This window comes from Canis lupus, chromosome 1 (assembly GCF_048164855.1).
Source record: "Canis lupus baileyi chromosome 1, mCanLup2.hap1, whole genome shotgun sequence".
Lineage (NCBI taxonomy): Eukaryota > Metazoa > Chordata > Mammalia > Carnivora > Canidae > Canis > Canis lupus.
In genome coordinates this window covers 62870468-62895418 of record NC_132838.1, presented here as the reverse complement: position 1 = coordinate 62895418, position 24951 = coordinate 62870468, and the positions used below count along the sequence as shown (strand labels likewise).

The 24951-nt window shown below is 38.8% G+C and overlaps 1 protein-coding gene across 10 annotated transcripts in view; it reads right to left on the bottom strand.

Annotated features, from left to right (window-relative positions):
- Positions 1-23101, bottom strand: part of PKIB (cAMP-dependent protein kinase inhibitor beta) — an 88754-nt gene extending 65653 nt beyond the window's left edge. For 4 of the 10 annotated variants that reach the window (XM_072832400.1, XM_072832428.1, XM_072832389.1 and 1 more), the window contains exons 1-2: positions 22941-23100; positions 16364-16461 (exon numbers count right to left, since the gene is read on the bottom strand). Coding sequence is in view for 1 of the 10 variants with exons in the window: in XM_072832378.1 (XP_072688479.1) it covers positions 2677-2805; positions 6686-6801; positions 8268-8321 (299 nt within the window). In the remaining 9 variants the exon portion in view is untranslated. Of the gene's footprint in view, positions 1-2676; positions 2806-6685; positions 6802-8267; positions 9572-13844; positions 13928-16363; positions 16462-22940 lie in introns of those variants that run through there. The other 6 variants (XR_012034002.1, XR_012034001.1, XM_072832378.1 and 3 more) reach the window with 4 other exon arrangements.
- Positions 23102-24951: the final 1850 nt, after the last annotated feature.

Below are 24951 nucleotides of genomic sequence, written 5' to 3'. Positions count from 1 at the left end.
GAAAGTGAGAAAATCTGTTGAGGAAAAGCCACTACAGCTACCTCTCTGCAAAAAAAAAAAAAAAAAAAAAAAAAAAAAAAAAAAGAAGGAAGAAGAAGAAGACGACGACGACGAAGCACTATGTCATGCTACCAAAGAAAATATTGTAGCTGCAATACTTCATTCTATTTTTAAGGAAAAATAAAAGACTAAAAAGGCAACCTTTTCTAGAACTTTTTCAAGAAACCAAATTGTAGAGCCTGTGCTTGGGTAATTAGCCATAATCCTTGTGGACACATCATTTACATTTGTCGATCGATATGTGTGAAGGCTGTGAGTCATCAAGAACAAAATTGAACTCTTTGGACAGTCAGTCTTACGCATTCACTATGTAGGTCATAGTCCCCACTTATTCAATCAAACACTAATCTAGGGACACCTGGGTGGCTCCGTGGTTGAGCATCTGCCTTTGGTTCAGGGTGTGATCCCGGGGTCCTGGGATCGAGTCCCGTATCGGGCTTTCCTTGAGGAGCCTGCTTGTGTCTCTGCCTCTCTTTCTGTGTCTCTCGTGAATGAATAAATAAAATCTTTAAAAAAAACAGAAACAAGCACTAATCTAGGTGCTGCTGTAAAGAAATTCTACTGATGTAATTAGCATATAATCTATTTAAGCAAAGGACATTATCCTCAATAATCTAGATGGGCCTGACCCAATCAGTTGAAAGAACAGAACAAGTTTCCCTGAGGAAGAAGAAATTCCACCTGTAGACTGAAGCTGCAAGTTTCTAGCTTGCCAACCTGGCGTGTGGATTTTGGACTTGCCTAGCCAGCCTCCATAATCACATAAACTATGATCATATAATATCTCTCTTGGCAGGAACTTACAGGGAAACAAAGGGATGAGTTCGGGGCTTGAAATTCCCAATTCAAGCTCTGCATAAATGACCTGAAAGCTTCTATGTCTCCCCAGAGGGAAACCCTTGTCTCCTGTAGCTGTAGGTGATAAATTACAACACAAATCCCAACCTTGCAGAACATCTGTTAACGCGAGGGCATTGGTTGGCAAAGAATGGGATTTTGAAAATTACAATACAGACATATGAAAAAAAATAAAAATAAAAAATAAATTTAAAAAAATACAGACATATGAGAAATTCCAACGAAGTTGAGGATCTCAAACCCCTAAGTTCCTCTGAGTCATCTTTGCCAGTGGAAGCCACTCTTCCACTCCTATCCAAAGAGGTCCCTGCCTGCTTTCCTTGAAAAAAACTTGTAAGTCTCTCCTAAAGTAGATGCTTTGCAAGACACTGCTGATTCTCCTCAGCACCTACCCCTGCCACCCCTCTTTGCTTCTAAATTAACCAATAGCGGCTTCTGTTGTAGCAGAATCTAAATAAAGCACAAAATGTGGCCCATGAGAAAGTATGCTACATACCAAAGAAGAAGCACTATTTTTCTAACTTGTTGGATAATTGTAGCAGGATCATAAAGTCAGATATCAGAATGAATTTATTGATATGGGCTCACTAAGCAGAGATGTTGGATTCAGTCTTTTAGGTCAAGGTTTAGAAAGCGGTCTAACATTTTGGCTGGTGGGTTGAAACATGGACCAAGGGACACCTGGGTGGCTCAGTGGTTGAGCATCTACCTTTGGCTCAGGGTGTGATCCTAGAGTCCCGGGATTGAGCCCCACATCGGGCTCCCCACAGGGAGCCTGCTTCTCCCTCAGCCTATGTCTCCGCCTCTCTTTCTCTCTCTCTGTCTCTCATTAACAAATAAATAAAATCTTAAAAAATAAAAAAGAAACATGGACCAACATTAAATGAAATCAGAAGGCCAATAGTATACTGACTGCCTTTGTATACTATAATGTCCAATGTTAAACTGGCTTATTATGTAATACCTGCTTACCTACCCCAAGAGGGCCCAAAGGACACACCTTTCACTGTGATGTGAGAAATACATTTGGGAGGGGAGACAAAGTAGATACGGTTACCAGAACGGACAGTAGAGCCAAAACAGTAATTAGAATAGCCTGACTTGCAGAGAGAAGCCAGTGGCATTGGGTATGTGATCATGGTGTCCCCGGACAGTGGATGGGCAATCTAATACTTACTTGATCTCTCTAAGCCTACGAGTTCTAGGGACCCCTAGGTGGCTCAGCGGTTGAGTGTCTGTCTTTGGCTCAGGGTGTGATCCTGGGGTTCCGGGATCAAGTCCTACATCAGGCTCTGTGAGGAGCCTGCTTCTCCTTCTGCCTGTGTCTCTGCCTATCTCTCTCTCTGTGTGTCTCTCATAAATAAATAAATTTAAAAAATAAAAGCCTAAGAGTTCTAGGACTAGTAAACAGAAGTCTCTCTTGAATCATCAGAGTCACAACCTCTCAGTCAATTCCTAGCCTTGACCTAGTTTACAGGCCCAGAACCCTTTGAATGAAGGGGAGGCCCACTCCATGTCGTACTGACCAAAATTCATATTGCGGATCTTTCTTCCAGCCCGTGAGTGCCAGTGGTCGGCAGGGATGCTTTTTGGAGATGTGGCAAGCCCTGTAGGTACATCACAATGCAAACCCTGAGGCCGTTGGAACAAAGCCCTACCTTCCTCTACAGATACCTGCTTTCCTGTTCAGAAACAGCTTTTGTCTTACTACGGGGCCTTAGAAGAAAATGAACACCTAATCATGGGCTACCAAATTACCATGAGACCTGAGCTGCGTATTGTAAACTGGCTGCTGTCTGACCCAGCAAGCCATAAAGCTGGGCACGCACAGAAGCACTCCGGTGATCAACTGGAAGAGGCACGTATGAGACCACGGTCAAGCAGGCCCTGGAGGCATAAATAAATCACAGGATGAAGTGACCCAAATGCCCATGGCCCTTACTCTTGCTACATTACCTAATCTCTACCCGTCCATACCTATTGCTTCATGAGGAGTTCGCTAAAGTTAGTTCACTGTGGAAGAGAAAACTTGGGCCTGGCTTCCAGGTGTTTCTGTGCAGTATGCAGGTACCACCTGAAAGTGGACAGCTCTTGCACCACAGCCCCCCTTTCTCAGATATCTTGGAAGCACAATGGTGAAGGGATGAAATCCTCCCAGGGGGGAGCACTTGAACAGTGCTACCAGGTGCCTAATGGCCAGAGGTATAAAACTGTCCTGACTCCTGGGCTGCAGCAAATGCTTTGACTGAATGGTCAGTAATTTAGAAAGAAAAAGATTAGAAAATTGGTGAAAAGGAAATTGGAGGAAGAGGTATAGAGGCACTCAGACCACTCTATGTGGGCAAAAAACGGAAGATGTTTGTGTCCCATGTGAATGCCTACCAAAGGCTGACCTCAGTGGAGGAAGATTTTAATAATCAAACGGATTAGGAGGACCTTTGTGCGGATGCTGTGCCTCTTTCCCCAGCCACTATTGTCGTTGCCCGATGGACTCATCAATAGGTGCCATGGTAACAGAGGTGAGGATTGTACATGGGCTCAGCAACACGAGACGGCACTAGGTCGAGCTGGCTACAGCCACTTCTGGGTGCCCAATCGGACTCAGGACATACACACTGAGTTCCACTAGTGCACCATCCCCAGAATGCTCAGCCAGCTATCTGCTTCCACCGTGGGAGGGGCACTGTTTTCTTCTTATCATAACAGATACTCTGGATATAGAGCCTCCTTTGCGATGGGCAATATTTCTGCCAAAATTGCCATCCATGGGCTTATACAATGTTTCATCTACTGTCCCAATACTCCACACTACATTTCTGCTGATCAAGGAGTTCACAGCAAATGAAGACCAGCAATACCCACTCACTGGTGATGCCATGTTCTCCAGTACTTTGAAGCAGGTGGCATGGAACAACAGTGGGATGGCCTCTGAAGACCATCCCCATGCTAGTGAGGTAGCAGGACCTGGCTGGACTCTGGCAAGATCCTCCAAGAAGCTACATGTGCTCTAAATCAACATTCAATTTATAACACTCTGTCCCCCAGCTAGGATGCACGAGTCCAGGAATCAAGGGGTGGAAATGGGGGTGGCACTCCTCACTGGTACCAATCACTCACAGTTAGCAATCAACTAGCAATCTCATTTGATAAATACATGCGAAGTTTCTGTAGACACTATTCACCTTTATAAAGAAAATCTATTAGAAGGAGCCATGGGCTTTCTTCTACTGAAAACAGTACTTGGAGAAATAATGATTGAAGCTTTTCATAATTTCATAATAGCCAAGTTAACAGAAAATAGCATCAGCATAAGACTTGATTCAAAATGTAAGGAACAGGACACTTTTAGAGAAAACTGATAAAAGCTAAGACACAGACAAAAGACTCAATTTCCAATTTTCTCTTTTAGTCCTTGGAATCAGAGGTCTTGGTTTGAAGCACAACATTCCCACTGTAATATAAATTGGCCTGAGTTCCCCTAAATGATGACAGCCAGGGAAAGGCCAGTTAACACTCCGTGTCATCATAAGGAAATTAATTTCAGCAGCTTCTACACGATTTTTTTTCCTCCATTGCAAGTAAGCTCTGCCAAAACCAACAGCTACTTGCTAATCCTCTCATTTTATCTCTTTTCTCTGATATATGACCTCTCAGAATAAACCCAAGGAGAGGAAAGAATAATAACACCTCTATACCGTATGTTTCACTTAACCTAGGCCCCATGTGAGCAGTTTCAACTGCATGGAATTCAATCTTATCTGAAGGGTACTGCAAGCCTTAAAACAAAAAACAACAATGGCAAAGGTTCATCATGTCAGAGTTGCCTTCTAATCTAATTCGTTAGAAATAAAGCACAGTTTAGTAATTAATATGCTTGAGTATTACAGTTTTCAAAAAGACAGTCACATGAGTCTATTGTAAGGACTCTAAGAAAAGTCAGCATCTGTAAAGACGAGCCTGGCTCCCAGCTTTCCTCCAGGCCACACAACTCCCAGAGTAAGGATGCCACGAGTCCTCTTTACTGTGGGGGCCTCTCCCCTCTCCCCCCCATAATGGAGCCATTGTTGATGGTCCTGCATCTCACACTATTCCCTCCAAAATGGGCCTGCGCACCAGTCTACCCTGTTTTCCCAGGGTCTGAATTTCAGGCCACAGCCCCAGCCCTAACCCTGGGGCCCTACTACTGTGATCAGCCTCCTCTGTTTATCTGCCTGCATATCACCTGCTTCCAGACTCTGTGTCACCGTGGCACACCCACCTGCTGGGACACCATCTGTTGCACCTTGCCGGACTCCGACCCCCTGCCTGTCAGGACAGTCTCCTGTAGTTGTCATCATCCTCCCTAGGTAACGTGCCCAGTAGCTTGACTGGACTTTCTCCCAACAACTGAAATTCCAACTTCAATAGCCTCTAGCCTCTTTCCCTCTGGTACACATGGCTGTCCTGTCTTTAAAAAAAACAAACAAACTAATCCATCCATCTACCAACAAGCTCTTGTTCTAATGTTAGACTGCTCTATGCCCTACAAAATATTTCAATTTAATAGGCTTCAAGCTTCATTAAAAGATATTGCAAATTCTTTAGCAAAGAGCTATGTATGTAGGATAAGCTTAAAAAGATAGAAGCCATGTACCAGTCTGTACTCAAGAAACCTGAGAGACAGTGGAATATTTTCAACTGATACTACAGAGGTAAAAAAAAACTATCATCAAATTCAGTTTTCCAAACAGCTTTCCATCCAATAGCACATTAATAAAGACAGAAATTGAAAAATGAAATAAATGACACTTACCCTTTAGAAGGGAAACAAACAAAATGTCTACACAATGCAAAAAAAAAAAAAGGTTCTAAGCTCGGTTATAGAGGTGTCACAGTGTATACAACTTTGAGATGAATAGATATTTTTCCTAGATTTTAAAACAGTTTTTTAGTTATGCATATGTGATTTAATTTAAAACAAATGACAGGGGCACCTGGCTGGCTCAGTCAGTGAAGTATGTGACTCTGATCTTGGGGTTGTGGGTTCAAGCCACACACTGGGTATAGAGATTACTTAAAATCTTTTAAAAAAATTTTTATTTACCTTTTTTATAAGACTTTATTTTTAATTTCTTTAGAGAGAGAGAGCGTGAGTATGCAGGTGGGGGTAGGGAGAGGAAAAGAGAAAACAGATTCCAGCAGAATCTCTGGTGAGCGTGGAGCCTGATGTGGGGCTTAATCTCACAACCCTGACTTTAACCCTGACATCACGATCTGAGTCGAAATCAAGAGTCAGACACTCAACCAACCAAGACAACCATGTGCCCCAAAAACATTTTTTTAATGACAAAAAAAATCATCAAAGTTGGACTACCGAGCCACTAATACTCTGTACAGAAACAATGTTTTTAATAGTATAAGTTTAATGAGTTAAAGATGTTGAAACTAAAGCAAGAAACAGAAACTTAAAATGATATAGTCTTCAAATTGGAGATACTCTTATAGAAATCAAACCCAATGAAGTCCAATCACATTAAAGTTTTATTAAATTGTCATATAGCCACCAAGACTTTTTATAAATACCAGTTAATTTAATCTTCTTAATAACTCTAGAGGATAGATGTTATTGTTAGTTCCATTTTATAGATGAGAACCCTGAAACAGAGAGGTTCAGTAACTTGCCCCAGAACAAACAGCTGATACACAGCACAAGCAAGCCTGAAATTTGGCAATCAGTGATTTGATCCCCTGCAGGTGCTCTATCTCTGGATGACGTATTAAGACTTACGCAGCCAGAAGGTGGCAAAGCAAGGTAAAAAAAAAAGAGATTTCACTTCCAAAGTTCAGTGCTCTTTCCACCAAATCGTTCTTGTTATCCAAATGTCCACCTAATGTCAGGGAGACCTGAAATCACATTACGGTGGGCTAGTAAATAAACTGCCACAAGCAAAACAGCCAAACAATATATGAAGTACTGTTAAAATTGCAATTGATGTGATTAAGCTATGATATGCATTTAAATACTAAGAACAGACTTTTCAAACTAACATTTAGTAATTTTTAGTGAAGTGGCTCATTTGGGGGGCCCCCTGGCAATCAGTTCCCAAAACTGAGCCATGTTCCACATAATAGACAAATAACATAGAACCAAAACCAAACTAAACCAAAGAGGAACTTTCATAGGTAGGCAACGTGGATAGGACTGAGGAACATTGTCCTTTCAGCCACCCTGCAGCCGCCATGCCCACATATGTGGAACTGTCTGTCGTACACTGAAGACTTTAATAATGACCAGCAACTAAAATATTCACGACGTCCTCCTGCAATGTGAAGATACGTCATCTGAGACAAGTAACAATAATAAGTCAGGTGCAGCTTTTGAACAATGATTTCATCTTTTCAAAAGTTATATCTTTGACCGTTTAATTGTGTTTTAAAACAATGACAAGCACTTCCCTATCAAGGGATTTTTATTTTTTTATGACTATAGTTACAATTTCTATGCTATTTACAAGGTAGGATAATAGACTGACTAATAAAAAATGTGTTCCCGTGCATCCATAAATTAGAATTTTACAGGCTGAACTTATTTGTAAAATAATCAAATTAACATGATTTTATTAAGAACCTACTTAGATGAAACTTGATACTTAACACATGATAAATTTTCACTTCCAGAATGTCATGTAATTTATATAGAGAACATTAGCAATTACGTTTTCTTTCCGGCAAGTAGTCAAGAATACTGGTTTTATTTATCTTATAACTGTATAAATTATCTTGGAAAAACAACGACAGATTTGAAACAAGTTAAAATTTAAAAACTACTTGCAAGCCTTTAATCCAAGGAGGTGTATTAGAAGTGAAATAAAAAGGAAACAATGAATTACTTGTCCTAACTCCATGTACCATAAATGAACTAGTTCAATACCACCTCACTGTGAAGAGCACCTGAGGTTGAGCCTGTTTGAAGAGAACTACAGACCTGAGTTGGAACTGAAAACCCCTGGCTAATTAGGAGCGAGTTCTCTGTTTCCAGTACAATCTTGGCACACCCAAACTTTGCAGAAACAGACATGCCATGTTCATTAACTTGCCAGCTGTTAACAAGAAAACTATAGGGTAAAGCAAAGCTGACATATAACTGGAAAATGAATGACCTCCGATCACCAGTGAAAGCTGATTTACCTGGCCACATTCTGCTAAATGGTGGATTAAAGCCATACTGTAACCAGCCATTCTGAAGACAGGGTAGCAGAATTTTTTCTGATGAGGTGACCCTAAGAAGCCATTATCTTTTCACTGTCTTTCTTAAACATTAGAAAACATGATGAAAAGAACAATGGACTGGAAAACTTTGTCCATCTTACCCCAAGCAGTTGTTTGAATTTGAGATCTGGGCTGGGTATTTCGAGGACTTCCATTAACCAGCTGTGTGATCCAGGAAGTCATTTCACCTCCCACAGCCTTGTTTTTTGTTGTTCATTGTTGTTGGTTTGGTTTGGTTTTCATTTGTGGGCTAATTTCTCCATTGTGATTTGCCTGGGAAAGTCTTAGTTTATTTACATTTTCCTGACTTCCCATCCGGCGTAGGTTTTGTCATTTTCAAAAGATCTCAGCGTCGACAAGCACATGAAGACAGACGTAAGTTAGGATGACGTTTTCTCCTAACTCGTCCAGCAATAACATCCTGTCATCCAGGAGCCCGATTTAGGAGTAAGGGAAGCCACCAGATTTGAATGGTAAATGTCTCATCAAGGAAAACACCAATTTCACTAGGGAGAACAGGGCTAGAACTATATATATATATATATATAACACGCGTAGGTCTCAAAAACATAGTTTTGTGAAAACCAGTGTGATATTATTTTTGTAAATTTAAAAACACAAACCAGACTAACTATTGAAATGGCTGCATAAATACATGAGTAAAAGTAAAAAATGGATTGGAACAACAGACACTGATGCAGATGCTTCTGAAAGGAGATTTAACTGATTGTAGTTTTTTATTTCCTTAAAAGTAAAGATTCTGCAAATATTTATGAAATGAAATGTGATCATTCTGAGAGACAGGAGTGGATTTTGTTCTTTGATGATTTTATTCTCTGCATTCTTTAAATGCCTTAATATATAAATTGCAGAACACGGGTTACCGAAACAAAAGAAGGTAGAGCTAATCAAAGGCCTAGAAAAGTAAGCGTCTAGAATGGTTTGTTGATTGCAGCTGGTAAAAAGAACTTGCAGTCAACCAGTCTGCTGAGTTGGTGGTACAGGCAATCACTAATCGCTTTATTGGCTCATGTGGGCATAAGCTGACTGTAGTATAATCATCTGAGGTTCTTCTGGATTTCTTTTCTTTTCTTTTTTTTAGATACACGTATTTTTTTAATTGAAGTTCGATTTGCCAACATATAGTATAATATTCAGTGCTCATCTCGTCAGGTGCCCTCCTCTTTTGGATTTCTTAAGTTAATTCAAATTATTCAATGGTTGATGTCAACTACATGACTATAACACAGGAATGTAGTGACAAAGGCCCAGCAACTTTCAAAGTCCTCCAAAGTGCATAAGCAGACTCTCCTTGAACAGTTCACATCACATTGTCCGAGATCCTTTTTGATCTAACAGAGGTTGACAGTATATCCCGGAGCATAATTCAAAAAGAGAGACTGAGCTAAAAAAAAAAGATTCTTTTGAGCATCTGAGAACAGATAAATAATAAGCGAACACTAACAAAATGCAACAACTAACCCAATGTGTTTTGTGATGTTGTGTGTGTTTACTATTTCTCACTGCACATTTTAGGAAGATTTTGTTTTTATAAATCCCAGGATAGGGCAAAAGGGACTTCCTACATTAATGGGCCTCATTTTTACTTTCTGGATTGTTAAGGCAGGCCGAGTGTTGCCCAAGATAAGACTCTAGGTTCCCATTATAACCATACCATTTATCAAGTGCCTATTATAGACTAAACATTTTAAATTAGTTCATTTACACTTACTTTATTCAATTCTTACCATGGTCCTATGAGATAAATACTAATACTATCCCCAAAATTCTGATGTAGGAATTAAGGCCAAGAGATGGGAAATTTGGCCAAGATCTAGGAGTTAAGTGCAAAGCTGACAGGCCAGGTTCCAAAATGGCCTTAAGTGTATTGTCTTCAGGGGAGCCCTTACTATAAGAACAATCTCGATAACAGGTCCTGGAACCTTTGTCCTCAGAGATAAGTTAACTACTAACCTTCCATCGCTAGCCCCTTACCATCCCATATATTAATTCCTACCAGTACCAAACTTCTGGAACCATCTCAATTACCAGAGATAGCTTATTATTATTTCAGGTAGCTTTTCTCTGATTAAATAAAAATGGGTCTTCCTCTGATTTCCTGTCCACTCAACCTAGTTTCCTTCTCAATCATACAGAATAGATGATATTCCTCATATAACCGAAGAAAGTTTAGCATGTCATCTGCAGGACCCCCCGCCCCCCAAACTACCAAATAAACGTCAGCCTCTCTTTTGGGTCTCCTCACCCTTCTGGCAGTTCCCAGACCCTGGGGAATTGCAAAGTGTCATCTACTGGGTATGGTTAATGCTCACGACAGTGCCTGGCCAGGGTAAGTGGGGTAAGTGCTCAGGAAATACTCACTGAACCAAGGAGTGAGAAAATGAGTTTTGCAAACACCATGGACATTAAATGACTATTATTTTGATCACTAACAAGTGAAACGAAACTATCAATGACCACCTCCACTTGATGTATATATTCTCTTTCCTCCCCGTTACAGGGGTGTCTGTTGGTTCTGCTCTTTTGTTGGTTGGTTGTTTTATCTGCTTCGTTGCCCATTTTCTCCTCTAGAATTGACCACTTACAGATAGTTTTCTAACAATCTTCAAAGATAACAGTCTGGCTAGCATGAGAATCAACAAGATTTATCTATCTTTAGGGTTGTGCTTGTCTGGTTTTGTTTCTCTTATTTAACACAAAGTGGCTAAGCTTCTGTTTTGCTTTTATTATGGGAAGAAAACATTCTATAGGCCTTTTTCTGAGGATGGTCAATAATACATACATACTAAGGCTTTTCTCTGAGGATGGTCAATAATATATACATACTAAGTATATGCCTATGAACAAATCAGATACATGCTGAAACATTTTTTTTTTAAGATTCAGACATTTCCAGGCATGTCTCATGAGCTAGCAGGATGAATGGATGATTCTTCCAAGGATATAACTTCATGAGTATCTAAAAGTTTTTTATAGGAAGGACACTGATAACAGCTGTTAGCCAATCCCCAGGACCAAGACCTCCAAGAGAAAAAGCCACCTATTAACAGTCCCAGCCCTTGTGTAAGAGAAGGAGAAGCCTCTTTAGAGTTGGTAACTAAAGAGAGTTGAAGAAACAAACCTGATCCAAGGGCAATGGTCAGGTTAGAAAGGAGAGGAAAGGTGGCTGAGTGCAGAACATTGAGCTATTTGACCCTAGAGTGAAAAGGCCACCAGAGATGAGGAAGAGGCAGCAGCGGGGAAGACTGTGCATGTGAGCAAAGGAACCACTACAGAATGAGGGGCAGGGGGTGGCCTCTGGAGGAACAGCAGTGGCAGGTAGCAACACATTGACCAGACTCTGAGAAGAAGTGGATGTGAACAAAAAAAGACCAGGAAGTTCATGGGCCTGCTGGTTCCTCTTTCTCATGAGATTATTTGGGGCTCAGAGTTTAGCAATTTTTCTAACAGCCTCCAGGAAAGAAAATTACTGTTTTGATAGTATTAGTGCGAATTGTCATAGTCCAAGCTGATATCACCTGGGATATTTAACATGAAGTAAAACTTTATTATTATTATTATTATTATTATTATTATTTCATTGTCCATTGATGACAATGAATTTTGCTTTCCCACTTGCTCTAGGGCCCCAACATTGAAGGAGCAAAGCTACTCTAGAGGGAGAGGAAGAAAACAATCTTCCTTGGGCCATATTGTACAATAAAACAGGAGATACTTCTCTCCAAATTTGATCGTTGTGACATCCTCTGCAATTATCAATTATCAACTATACCGTAATCCAAGACAAGAAACTGTAATGATTTCATTTTTATTAGAAATAATAGATTTTAACACATTATATAAATTCAAACATTACTCAATGATGTTCTAAGTAACTTCTATTGAAAGGAAATGCCTCAGCATGTGTTAAGAATCATAAAACTGGGGCAGCCCCGGGTGGCTCAGCGGTTTAGCACCGCCTTCAGCCCAGGATGTGATCCTGGAGACCCAGGACTGAGTCCCACATCGGGCTCCCTGCATGGAGCCTGCTTCTCCCTCTGCCTGTGTCTCTGCTTCTCTCTCTCTCTCTCTCTCTCTCTCTCTCTCTCTGTCTCTCATGAATAAGTAAATAAAATCTTTAAAAAAAAAAAAGAATTCTAAAACTGTCTGGCTGAAATCCCTTACTATTTTGGATGGCATAACTCAAATTTAGTTGACCTTTTTAGGTGGAATAATTCTAATTTTTAGGTCATTATTGGGTCATCTCTAGAATCCAATCTTTATTTTTAGCTAAGACATACTATATATTCACCCTGCAAACATGTCTGTAATATTCTGTGCCTACAGCAATTACAATACCAAATGACTACTATTCCAGGATGGGCTCTGCTTTATTAAGCCTTCAGAGAGTAGTGTATTTGGAATATTAGCTAGAACCTGCTGATTTATTAATTCCAAAAAAAAATCAAGAGAAAATAAATTTCAAATTCCACATTGTTAGGCATGCTGGTTGAGTCTTTTTTCTCCTTATATGTACAGAAGTTTTGATGTTCATATTCAAGTCTATTGAGCTTCAATTATGGTTTCCACCTTTGATGTCATATTAGACAAGATTATAAAAATGTTCGACCACCTGTTTTCCTCCAGATGTGTGACACTGTTTTTTCTTCTTTAATCTGATAGATATTTGTATATGGTATGAATAAGATCCAGCTTTACAGTTTTTCCTAACATTAACCAACTACTGGAACTGTGTTCAGGTAATAGTCGGTATTTTCTCCACCAACATGAAATGCTGTCTTTGTAATACATCACCTTTATATGCTTAAATCTGTTTGGGGAATTTTCAAGCGTAGTTCCTCTAAGTTTCTATTTTATTTAGTAAAAAGTACTATACCGTCTTAGTAGTTGTAACTTTGTAATCCTTTTTAGTACTTGGAAATGAAATTCTTTCTTCATTAATCTTTCTCAAAAATGTCCTTTCCCATTCTTCCACATGAATTTTAATAATCGTTTTGCTAACATCTCTCTAAAAATCTTTGTCTTTAAATGGAATTACATGAACTTTGTAAATTAATTGGGCAAATCCAACACCATTACCATACATCTTATTTTGTGTTTCTCCATAAAATGTTATTATTGTTTTCATTTAAGTCTTACACATTTCTTATACAGTTTAATCATATATACATATTTCATTGCTATTGTAAATGGGATTTCTTCATCATGTTTTAGCTGTTATAGAAAAGTCAATGGATTTATTCATATTTATCTTCTGTATGGCCACTTAACAAAGTTCCTTATTCTAATAGTTCTTCAGTTAATTTTCTTGGGATTATTAGTAAAAAATATAATTTTTAAAAAAGATTTTACTTATTTATTCATGAGACACACACAGAGAGGGGCAGAAATGAGGCAGAGAGAGAAGCAGGCTCCCTGTGGGGAGCCCGCTGAGGGACTTGATCCCAGGACCCCGGGATCATGACCTGAGCCAAAGACAGAGGCTCAACCACTGAGCCACTCAGGCATCTCAAAAATGTATTTTCAAGTGAAAAAGATGTCACCTCTTTTCTAATAATCATAACCTTTAAGGGGCAGCACACCATATAATTTGAGATTAAAGACACATGAGTTAAACTGCTTTAGTTCTAATCGGCTCTACCACTTAGCTGTGTGACCTTGGTCAAGGTACTTAGCTTCTCTGGGCCTCAGCTTCTTGATTCATAAAATGAGAATGATGATAGTTCATATCCTAGGATTGCTGTGAAGGTTAAATGAATTAATATTTATAAAGTATTTAGAACAGTCTCTAGCACATACAGTAAGAATGCTAGCCATTTTTAAAATGTATTGTACTGGCTAGAATGTATAGAATGATATTAACTGTAAATGAGGATCCTGGGCACCCAGTAAGCCTCAAACATTTGTTTTCTTGAAATTGCTTTTTCACAATTTAATAATATCTCTCTATTCCTAAATTACTATGTTGTATGTATGTGTGTTTTCTTACAGTTGCATTTTATCAAATGCTATTTGGAAATAAAAAGGAGGGGTTCTATTCTTCAGCCTATGGCTAATAAATTATTTTAATAAATTTCTCAATATTGGATCACTTGTACATTCCTAGAATAAACATCACTGGTTGTATTGTTCTATTTTTTTTATTTCTGTATTCCTATATCCAGTTGATTCAATGAATTTCTATGATTCTCTTTTTTGTCCTTTTATTAGTGTTTTGGGGATTTTCTTTGTTTTGTTTTTTAGTGTTACACTTTTTATTTTTTATATTTTTTTAAGATTTTATTCATTTATTCATGAGACACACACACACACACACACACACACAGAGGCAGAGACACAGGCAGAGGGAGAAGCAGGCTCCACACAGGGAGCTCGACGTGGGACTCGATCCGGGTCTCCAGGATCAGGTCCTGGGCTGAAGGCAGCGCTAAGCTGCTGAGCCACCTGGGCTGCCCTGTTACACTTTTTATTAAATGAATCAGAAAAATGTTCATCTCTTTTGTAGAGTTCATTGGGTATGGGATAACGTGTTCCCGAAAAATGTGTACTTTCAGCCACTGATTATAATACCTGATGAAAACAAGATACTTTGCTCATATAAACAGAATATTTTAGCTCCTGCCAAATCTTCCTAGCCAAGCTGGTCAAGAACATAGGCTTAAGCATCAGACAAAATTAGGCTCGAATCCTAACTTCACCACCCACTGGCTAAATGTGTGCACTTGGCAAGGTACATTTTTATCACAGAGAAAAACCATACTTTTCTTACCTTTCTCACGTGGAGTTTTTGTGAGGATTACAGGAGATTATGTTTATAAACCACTATACACTCCACCCACAATAAAGACACAATAAATTATTTTACATTAGTCTCAATTTCCTTAAATATAAAATTAATGTTTACAATTTTATTTGCTATATTTTCTTAGTATGGAGATTTTAGTTATTTATATATATAGAAAGACACATGCTTTTGATAAAATTATTGGTATGAAATTGCTTCTTAATAAAAGGTACATTTCAATTAAGACACGTTACTCTCTGCAGTCATAAATTTAAAAGTGGACGAGAAAAAAAAAGTGGACGAAAAAGTAAAAATGTTCTGATAATACATGAAAATGAACACATGGCCACTGTCTACATGAAACTACTGCGGGTTATTAAAAAACGTTGTACTGGTTTCGAGAAAACCAGGCAATGAGCCTAAACCAATTTTAATGTCTTCCACTCTTTCCTGTTCCCTTGGAGCTTTTTGTTCTCATGGGAATCTGAGAGTGGGAGGTGGATGTTAGAACCTTCACACAAGCTGAAGCTTACTCCACGTTTTCTGATGGGCCATCTGAACTGCAACAGGAGGGTCAGTCTCTCTCTGCCTGGGAAAACGCAGCACCAAGAGACTGAAGTGGCCTCAAACGTAAGTCCTCCCACCATAACAGAATTTTCATGAAATATTAAGATTGCAACACAAATGCAGCCTCACTTTAAAGGACCCACAGTAGGTGAATATAAGAATATACAGATATAGATATACATACATATGAGTATATACAGAGATCTATATATATTCATATTCATCTGCACAAACGGGTGTCATTTATATATATATACGTCATTGTCATATATGTTATTTATAAATATGAAATATGTGATATATATGGATATATAGATATATATCACCAGCACGAAGAAATCTGTTTCTCAAAAAAGGTGTACTTCAGATTTATGTCTACCAATCAGTGTCATCAAGAAATATTTGCTTGTATTTACTATGGCCTCTCAGGAGATTAGAATTGACCCGATTGGTAATACAATGGTTTCTCTTCTGTTTTAAAGGCTATATATACATTTACAACAATATTTTGGTAGGCTAAGAACAACTTAAATAAGCAGAGCTAAGAATGTAAATATCAAACCAAACTCAGTCTCGTACTAATCACTGGTCTCTGACAAACACAGGATGAAAATGTCTATCTCAAGGTCTCAGTAGGCATTATTTGCTATTAATTTGACACTGACAATAGATTCTATCGAGCTTCGATTAAACCGTATTGACTGGTTTTCTAAAATAAAGACCTACTACTGTATCTTTTCTTTGATGTTCTCTGGCTTTATAGTAACAAAGATATTCTTAGGGACCTCCTCAATAGCAGGATCAAGGGATCAAAAGTATACCTACCTCTATCTTTTCTGCCCCCTTTGTGGCCTCAATAGCTTGACGGTTTCCAGCTTCTCCAAATTTCTCTTGATCGAGTGCCTTTCAGTATACCGTGACCTCTGAAGGAAACAAATGGGGGAAAGATGTCCTTATTATTCCTTGTCTCTTTTGGAAAAGAACAAATGGTTCCTTGGGCAATAATACTGTCTAATTTAACAAGAAAATGCCACACAATTTTAAAACAACATGGTTATTTTTTCATTCCTCATCCTGATTTCTCTTTTATACTCTTCTGATTTATAGCAGGAACAGGATAAATTTCCTTGAGTAAGCAGCTCAATACTCCCCTATAAATGAGGAGTGTGTTTCTTCTTATACTGTTCAAACTCATCAACTGTATTCTGAGCAATCTTTTTTCTGTTTTGCTTCTAAGACTGTGTAACATGAGCAGTCACATGCACTCTTACTAAATAGTAAAAACAACAATATAGCAAGATATATGTTTTTCTTCCCAGCTTTTTAAATTTCCATTGAAAATAGATTCACTAGCTGAGTGACAACCTTTCTCAAATGTGTGATTTTAAAAGCAATAAATCCCTGCAGCAGTTTGTCTTTGAATTCCAATGCCAAGGAGCAAGGACATCGTTTTCCCCATAGTATTTGGAATTCTGGAAGAGAAAACGAACCAAATAGAATTCAGCCCACATGGAATGCCTTGACATCAAGACGTAACTTGAAAATTTGCTGTGAATAGGCATCCGACCCACTTGCTTGGTTTTCCTGTTCATATCCTTTTACGTATTTATATATCAAAAGCCCTGTTTTACAACTAATAATACAGAAAACAACTGGGTTATTTTCATTTCCTCATATACTCCCGATGGAGGTGGCTACAACTGCTCACTGGGTAAACCAGATCTCTTTTGCTCAGGAAGTCTACACATCTGAGCACATGGTACATGCCTACTTGTCCTAGATGAGAGCACCATGCTTCATGTTACAGAGATTATCTGTTCCTTTTTCTACAAAGTGTGGGGCCAGTAATAGCAATATTCCTATGCTTGTATATGCTAACTTTATAAGGGTTATTCAGAGCAGAAAAGAGTCCAGTGCTATCTACTGTTTTCTCCTCTGCCCTCTCCTGCATAATCCACCAAATTCTGACTATTTCAGGCTCATAATGATCCTCAGCTCACTCTTCCAATTCCATTCTCACAGCCCCACACCTTCTTCTATCCCATCAGTTCTTATAGATGTTAAGACATCTCTCACTAGGCTCCCTGGTTTGACACATGCCCCTTCCAGTCCATATTCCACATATCATTCATGTTGGGACACTCGCTGAACTTTGTAATTTGTAAAGAATTATACACAGTGGAAATACTGAACGATTAATCTCAAATAAACTATCTTGTCTCCCAAATGCCGACAGTATTATGCTAGCCATCTTTTAAGGTAGTTTTCAAATAATTTCACTTTTCTTCTCTTTTCTTTGCTTTCCATATTTCCTCATAGCTTACAAATAACCCAGCACAAGAGAGTCCCAGGGGGACTGTAATAAAAAGGCAGAAGTGACCTTAGTTCTAGTTACAGCTCATCCATTTATCACCTGTTGACTCTGACGAGTCATCTCCTTTCTTGTTAGGTAAATGGCAGAGCCATGTTTATCAAATGAGGATGGAAATATTTGTCTTGCTTATCTCTCTACGTTGCTCTGGGAATCAAGGGTGATCACACACAATAAAATACCAAATATGCAATGCTGCTGTTACCTTCCCCGAAGAACTAACTGCAAAGATAAAAACTGTGCTTCTTGTGTGTTAACTCTAGATTCAGATTGGGTTCCTAGAAAAGGTAGCTGTGATCACACTTTTAAGTCTTGCAGCTTCCTTTTGGGACTGTGATGTTCTAAAGAGTTTTGTTTTGGCTCCCGAAGGGGGAAAAATACCAAAGGAATCATATTCTAACATATTTGGATTTCCAAGACATGCTGAATCTGAAGAGGAAAGAAAGGGGAAAGGGCTCAAAACAGTAAAAAAATTTAACTGGCTAAAACTACCATAACTAAAATAACCCAACTGCCATTTGTGGCACAAATGTTAAAATGCATTCTCCTTAAAACCCAGATAATCGGGGATCCCTGGGTGGCGCAGCGGTTTGGCGCCTGCCTTTGGCCCAGGGCGCGATCCTGGAGACCCGGGATCGAATCCCACGTCGGGCTCCCGGTGCATGGAGCCTGCTTCTCCCTCTGCCTGTGTCTCTGCCTCTCTCTCTCTCACTGTGTGCCTATCATAAATAAATAAAAAAAAAAAATTAAAAAAAAAAAACCCAGATAATCACTCCAGACATTACTAGTCACTTTCCAATATGAAATATATGCCTATTCTTTATCATTGTGTTGTAGGTTTTAACAGGAGAATGTGGAATATGTATAACAGAATGAGTCTGTTTTGCTTCTAAAGAGGAAATACAAAATATCAACCCAAACATCACTTCATATATAAACAGCACTGAAGGCTCAGTTCAAGGAAGTTCTTATTTTAGACTAAAAAAAGGGGGGGGGGATATATTTAAACTCATGCATCTAAACAAACCAAAGAAAGTATAGAAATTAAGTATATAGAGAGAAGGGCCAAGTGATAGGAATAAGGCCCACGGTTCTATTTTCCTAAAATTTGGTGAGATGAATGTTAATCAGAGTTTACAAAGTTTAAATTTTCCTTTGGATTGCATAGTCATAATCAGATGAAGAAAATAACCCTCCATGAAGTATAATTTTTTAAAATTATTGTCACATATTAAGGAGTATCTGTATGTTCATTTATTCATTCAGAAACTCAAAATCAATACTTACTGAGGGCCTTCCATGCATGAGACTTTGCACCGGATGTGATAAGATGTTCTGGTTTGAACCCCTTGGCCATATTGGGCAAGCAACAAATACCAAAAGAACTACATATACAGGCCATAAAAAAAAAAAAAAAAAAAAACAAACAAACAAACAAACAAAAACAAAACGCCCTGCTCTTCGGCCTTGAATGCACATCCTCCTTTGCTCTCACTAGCAGGCACAGGGCCATCCTTCAAGGATCTCAACTCAAATGCAGCTTCTTTTTTAAAGTTCTTTGGAATATGAATCATAATTCCTGCCACTAAATCACTTTGTGCAAAGCTCTCTAATGCATGGACCATGGTCAGCTTTACATTACGCACTGCGTGTGACAGTCTTCCCTGGCAGCCTGTGAATATCCTGAATGGCAATGTTTTACTCATCCAACCACAGGACTTAGCACGACATACTGTAAGTACTCAATGAGTGATTACTGAATGGAAAATTCACACATCTTTACTTGCATGGGAACAAGATATATCATAACTTCAAAATAAAGATTTGCAAATGTTTTATGTTCACTCTTGCTCTATGTATTTCTAAAAAGATGAACTTATACCATGAATGTGAAAATATGGAAAACTCATGTACTCATTTATAAAAAGCCTTCACAATAAAATCAGCATTATTCTATTCAAATTCCTTTACTTACTTACTCTTAAGTTTCCCTCTCACTAACTCAACCTATTCTCTATTTTTTCCTACTATATATGCTTGATTTCTCTAACAGTTTTTAAACCAACCTAATAACTAAATCCTTGGCAACTGCTATGCAAAAGCTTGAGTAGCTATCGTACATATGTAAAATTCTAAATACCCTGGTTCATCCCCCCATTCAGGCAGCAATCATTGTTGTCTACCATGCGGTAGACACCACACAAGAGACACAGACCATTTCAGGAGAGGGTTACAGCTAGAGTAGTTGATAAAAAATACACACAAATCACCAAAACCAAAATTGTACCTAAATGTCCTATTTCTAATTTATCAGACATTACTAAACATGTTTTGGATGAAGCCTCAGTAGCTGAAGAATGAAGTAAGAGAAACAGATGACAATGATTAAGAATCAGAGATCTATTCATGTTTCCCATTCAGTCAATACAAAAGTTAAACAGCCAGTTGTCCTCTTAGATTCAAGTCAAGTATCATAAACATTTTTAAAAGGCAAAAACCAAGTTTTCTAATTAAAAATGAGCTGCCTGCATTGTACAACTGCTTTTATATAGGAATTGGGCAACTTTGCCGAATTCCAAAGTTGACCAACTCTGTTTTAAAAATGTTGACGGGGCAGCCCAGGTGGCTCAGCAGTTTAGCGCCTGCCTTTGGCCCAGGGCGTGATCCTTGAGACCCGGGATTGAGTCCCACATCGGGCTCCCTGCATGGAGTCTCCTTCTTCCTCTGCCTGTGTCTCTGCCTCTCTCTCTCTCTCCCTCTCTCTCTCTCTCTTTCTGTGTCTCTCATGAATAAATAAATAAAATCTTAAAAAAAAAAAAAAAAAAACATTGACAAACTCTGCCCCAGTAATCCCACTGTGAAATTCCCTTGATCCTTTATGTTCCAGGAAAACTCTCTTTTTACTTCGTTGTCAGTGTTGCTGCTGCTGGGTGGGAGAGGAGACAAAGGAATTTTAAAATTTAATAAAAAGTGTTCTGTGTCATAAGCCTTGCTAGACATGTAGCATTTTATCCCATTTAATCTTCACAACTAACTTACCACATAGCTTTTTTTTTCAAAGCTTAGAGATGGCGAGACACCTACCCCTAAGGTGACATAGCGAATAAGTCACAGAGACAGGATTCAAATTCTGTTCTGACTCTAAAGCTTATGATTGATCTACTATGCACCATGACGCCTCACAATATTTTTGGGACTACTAACCTGGCTGGTATATATAACTTTTCCCCTATATTATTTTTCTCTTATGACCAAACAGTAGGTCCTTAACACTTACTATTTTGCTTCAAAGCTCTATGAAATATGAATTTTTTGGAGAATTGATTCAAAAACAATTCACTTATTCATTTCCTTTGATTTTTCTTTTAACCACTTCCCATTCCTGCACATCTCATACACCAAAAAAAAAAAAAAAATATATATATATATATATATATATATATATATATATACCTCACATTTTATACTGAAGAGAAACAACTTCAATGCCAAGTGTCTGCTGAATTTATCTTACACGTTCACAGAATTTGGGTGGATGTAAAGAAGCATAATTAAAAAGGCTTCCTTCTGTGGACTATAAGCCCATAGCATAAGATAAGCAAACTTGGTTATGTAAATGATTTCATCGTTTGCGTTCTCTTGCATTCTCTTGTATCATTAGAACCTAAAAGAAGCCTGTTGTGAATACCAACTGGGTTGCCCTCATGAAATAACACGGTACTCAGAGTAGTCTGTAATGATGGAGAGCTCAGAGTCTAAAGGCGTACTTTCTGATTATAAATCTTCGCTGTGTATATTTGGCCTGGTTATTTAACCTTTCTGGGCAGGCCTACGCTTCCCTACACGTAAAATATTCTTAATAATATTACCTATCACATACAGTTATACTGGAAGGTTTTAATGCCGTGTACTTAATCAAAGTCATACAACTTCGAAGAATAAAGCCCTGTACACACTATGCTTACTGTTTTAGATTTGCTCTACTCTTCTATGACTTTATAAAAAAATAAATCGAATGCTCCTACCAATGATATACATGATAAAAAGAGCAAAATGATCACTTTTAAATGGTAAGTAGCTATAAATAAGGTATCTCAGAGAAACATTACAATTTTCTCTTTAGTATTGATATAAATACCCAAGTAGTCCCCTAATTGACTGGCTCAGACACCTGAGTGTGTGTGCATATATGTGTGTCAAACAAAAATCTGTGTGCAATTCTTGAGAGGAATTTCTAAGCTTTTAATTGGCTGTTCTTGTTGTTTTTAAAGAATATAGTTCCCTCAAGGAATACAGACCCTAATACAACAAAGAAGCCCCCCCTTTGTCCTCACAGCAGCGGGCAAACAGTGAAAGCTCAAGGCCAGAAGTATTAGATGGAAACAAAGTGGGAGGAAGGGAAATAAGGTTCGTATCACTTCTCTCTAGCTGGTCAGTGTTTTATTTTTCAACTCTGACAGATGCACATTCCTCTGCTTCACATGTTAGCCTTTGATGCAACCATGTGCTCTTCCAAGATATTGAAAGAGCTCAATTTTGGCCTTCAAAATATGCGCCTGGATCTTAAGGCCTGCTCAACACTGGCAACTTTAAACCCTAAAAGCAGAACTCAGTCTTCTTATGAGAGCTGATTAGTTTTGACATTTTATCAACTCTCCTAAAGAGTCACTTATGGACCGGGATAAAAATTATAAATAAAATAAGATGTGGGCCTGGTGAATCATCTTCTGACTTACGAGACCAGAGTGAGCTTGCTGATTTTTCTCCAATACTTGCTTTGGCTAAATACTAATAGGGAAAGTTACATATTTCACAAGGTGTACAGAAAAATTACTTTTCCACTCCCCAGAAACCTTACCTTGCCACTAGGCCTGAAGGAGAAAGAAGGATTTGCAATGAACTCTAGCTGCGACAGCTACCTGACTTGCTTTCAGTTCAGGTTTAATTCAGTTCACATCAGTAATTCCAGATAGTGTTTGCATGTTCATAGAAGAGAAGTTATCATCTTTGATTCTGAGGTCAAATACTTACTGCTAACAACCCCTGTGCCTCTGAGGGAGGCTTCGTCCCCTGCCAAACCGTACTGCTTCGTCCATGGGAGGGGGGGCACTACTCTAAAACTCCATGGGGGATGATGCACCATCCTGGCCCCCTAGTTGCTCGGCAACAACCCCTTATGACTGCTCCTCTGGGACTGCTAGGCAACGGCACTAGTCAGCACTGAGTCTGACCCAGCTGCTCCCAGAGCACTGCTTCTCAAGAGGGCCAGGTTAACAGGAGGCCAGGGGCCCTAAGTGACTAATTACATAACTTATGCACATTTTTCAGAATGCTCTCCAGCTGTCGCTAAATAAAAATCGGAGCAGAACTAGTTCCTCCCCTGAAGGGTACTCTTGAATGTATCCTTAATTTAAACTCTATCCCTGGATCTTTAGAGAAGCTGACAGAAAACTAAGGCATCATAGCCAAAATCTACGGCCAAAAAAGTCTATTTAGAAAAGCACATACACACATAAAGGAGGTCATTCTTTTTTCAATCACATTTAAAATACGACTTTCAAAGCTTTCATAGTTTCAAAGAATTTTGCTATTTAGATATCATCTGTTGACAGACCAAAAATGGGGAAAACATAAGAATTTTACAAGTCTTTTCCTAACGCATTTCAACACATAACCCTAAGTACAGCAATTTCTAGGAAAGACCTTCAATTTGAATCAATAAACGTCTCCGTCTACATTCAACAAATCTAAATTGTCGTATTTTTCATCTATATCCAACCTACCCCTTAGGACAAAGGCAATGACTAAATCAGCGAATCTAAAAACATACACATGAGTACAGAACATGAGTACAGCCTCACCCCGATCTTCCCTACTCCCTTACATCTTACCGTAGAGGAAGACCTCTCGGTGCTCCGAGAGACATGGGCTTGCAGCCAGGACACCATGGGTACCAAGTAAGAATCTGTTATTCCCCTAATCTAAAGCCATCATTCAAGTCCAAGCTACTTAGCATGATATGTAAGGCACTTCTGAATCTACTTTACTTCCCATCAAACTTCCAGCCACATCTGCTCAGTCCACTACGTAATTCAATTATATTTCCCTAAACACGTCACACATTTTAAGGCTCTTCCCTCTTCCCAGGACACACTCCCCTTTGCCTGGCAAACTATTGGTTACCTGTTATGATGTAGTTATCATCACCGCCTCTGGGAAACTGTCCCTGATTTTAGAATTACTCATAAACACCTCTGAGCATCTTTATACCCAAATCATACTGCTACTGATGGCATTGGTTGTCTTACTTTACAGTTATTTATCTACTTAACATTAACCCCGTGTTGTTCAAGGGCTAGAACTTTAATTTTGTTCAACCTGATTTCCTCAGTGCTTAGCATATTCCTTAGCATTAAGAAAGTGTTTTTGCTGTAGTTTAATAATGATGAGAAAACAGTGCTCCTAGGCAAAATGGTAAAATACATGAGGACTGGGCATTTTTAACCTATCAAACAATTTACTAAAACCCCAAAATAATCTAATCTCCTCACTTTCAGGCTGGTCTTCTTCTCCCTAAACTATGATGAGTCATTGAGGGCAAATAGGCAAACACCTCTGCAGTGATACAACCCATACAGTATTATGGCTAAAATAACCAGATTGCCTAAGCCTCTTTTGCTTTAATTATAATAAAATGAAGCTCAAGGGAATTACACGGTCTGGCAACCAAATCACTAAAAGCTGGTCTGGAGCTAGTCTCTGGGAAGGGAATTTCCCACTTAGATTAGTAGCTGTTTTAAAACAGCTTTCACAGATGGGTGCCTGGGTGGCTCGGTCAGTTAAGCGTCCAACTCTTGATTTCAGCTCAGGTTGTGATCTCAGGGTCAAGATCCCAGGGTTGTGAGATCCAGCCCGCTCCACATTCAGCGGGGAGTCTGATGGAGATTCTCTCTCTCTCTCCCTCTCCCTCTGCCTCCCACTGCTGCTCATGCGCACTCACACATTCTCTCTCTCAAATAAGTAAATTTTTTTAGAAAAGCTT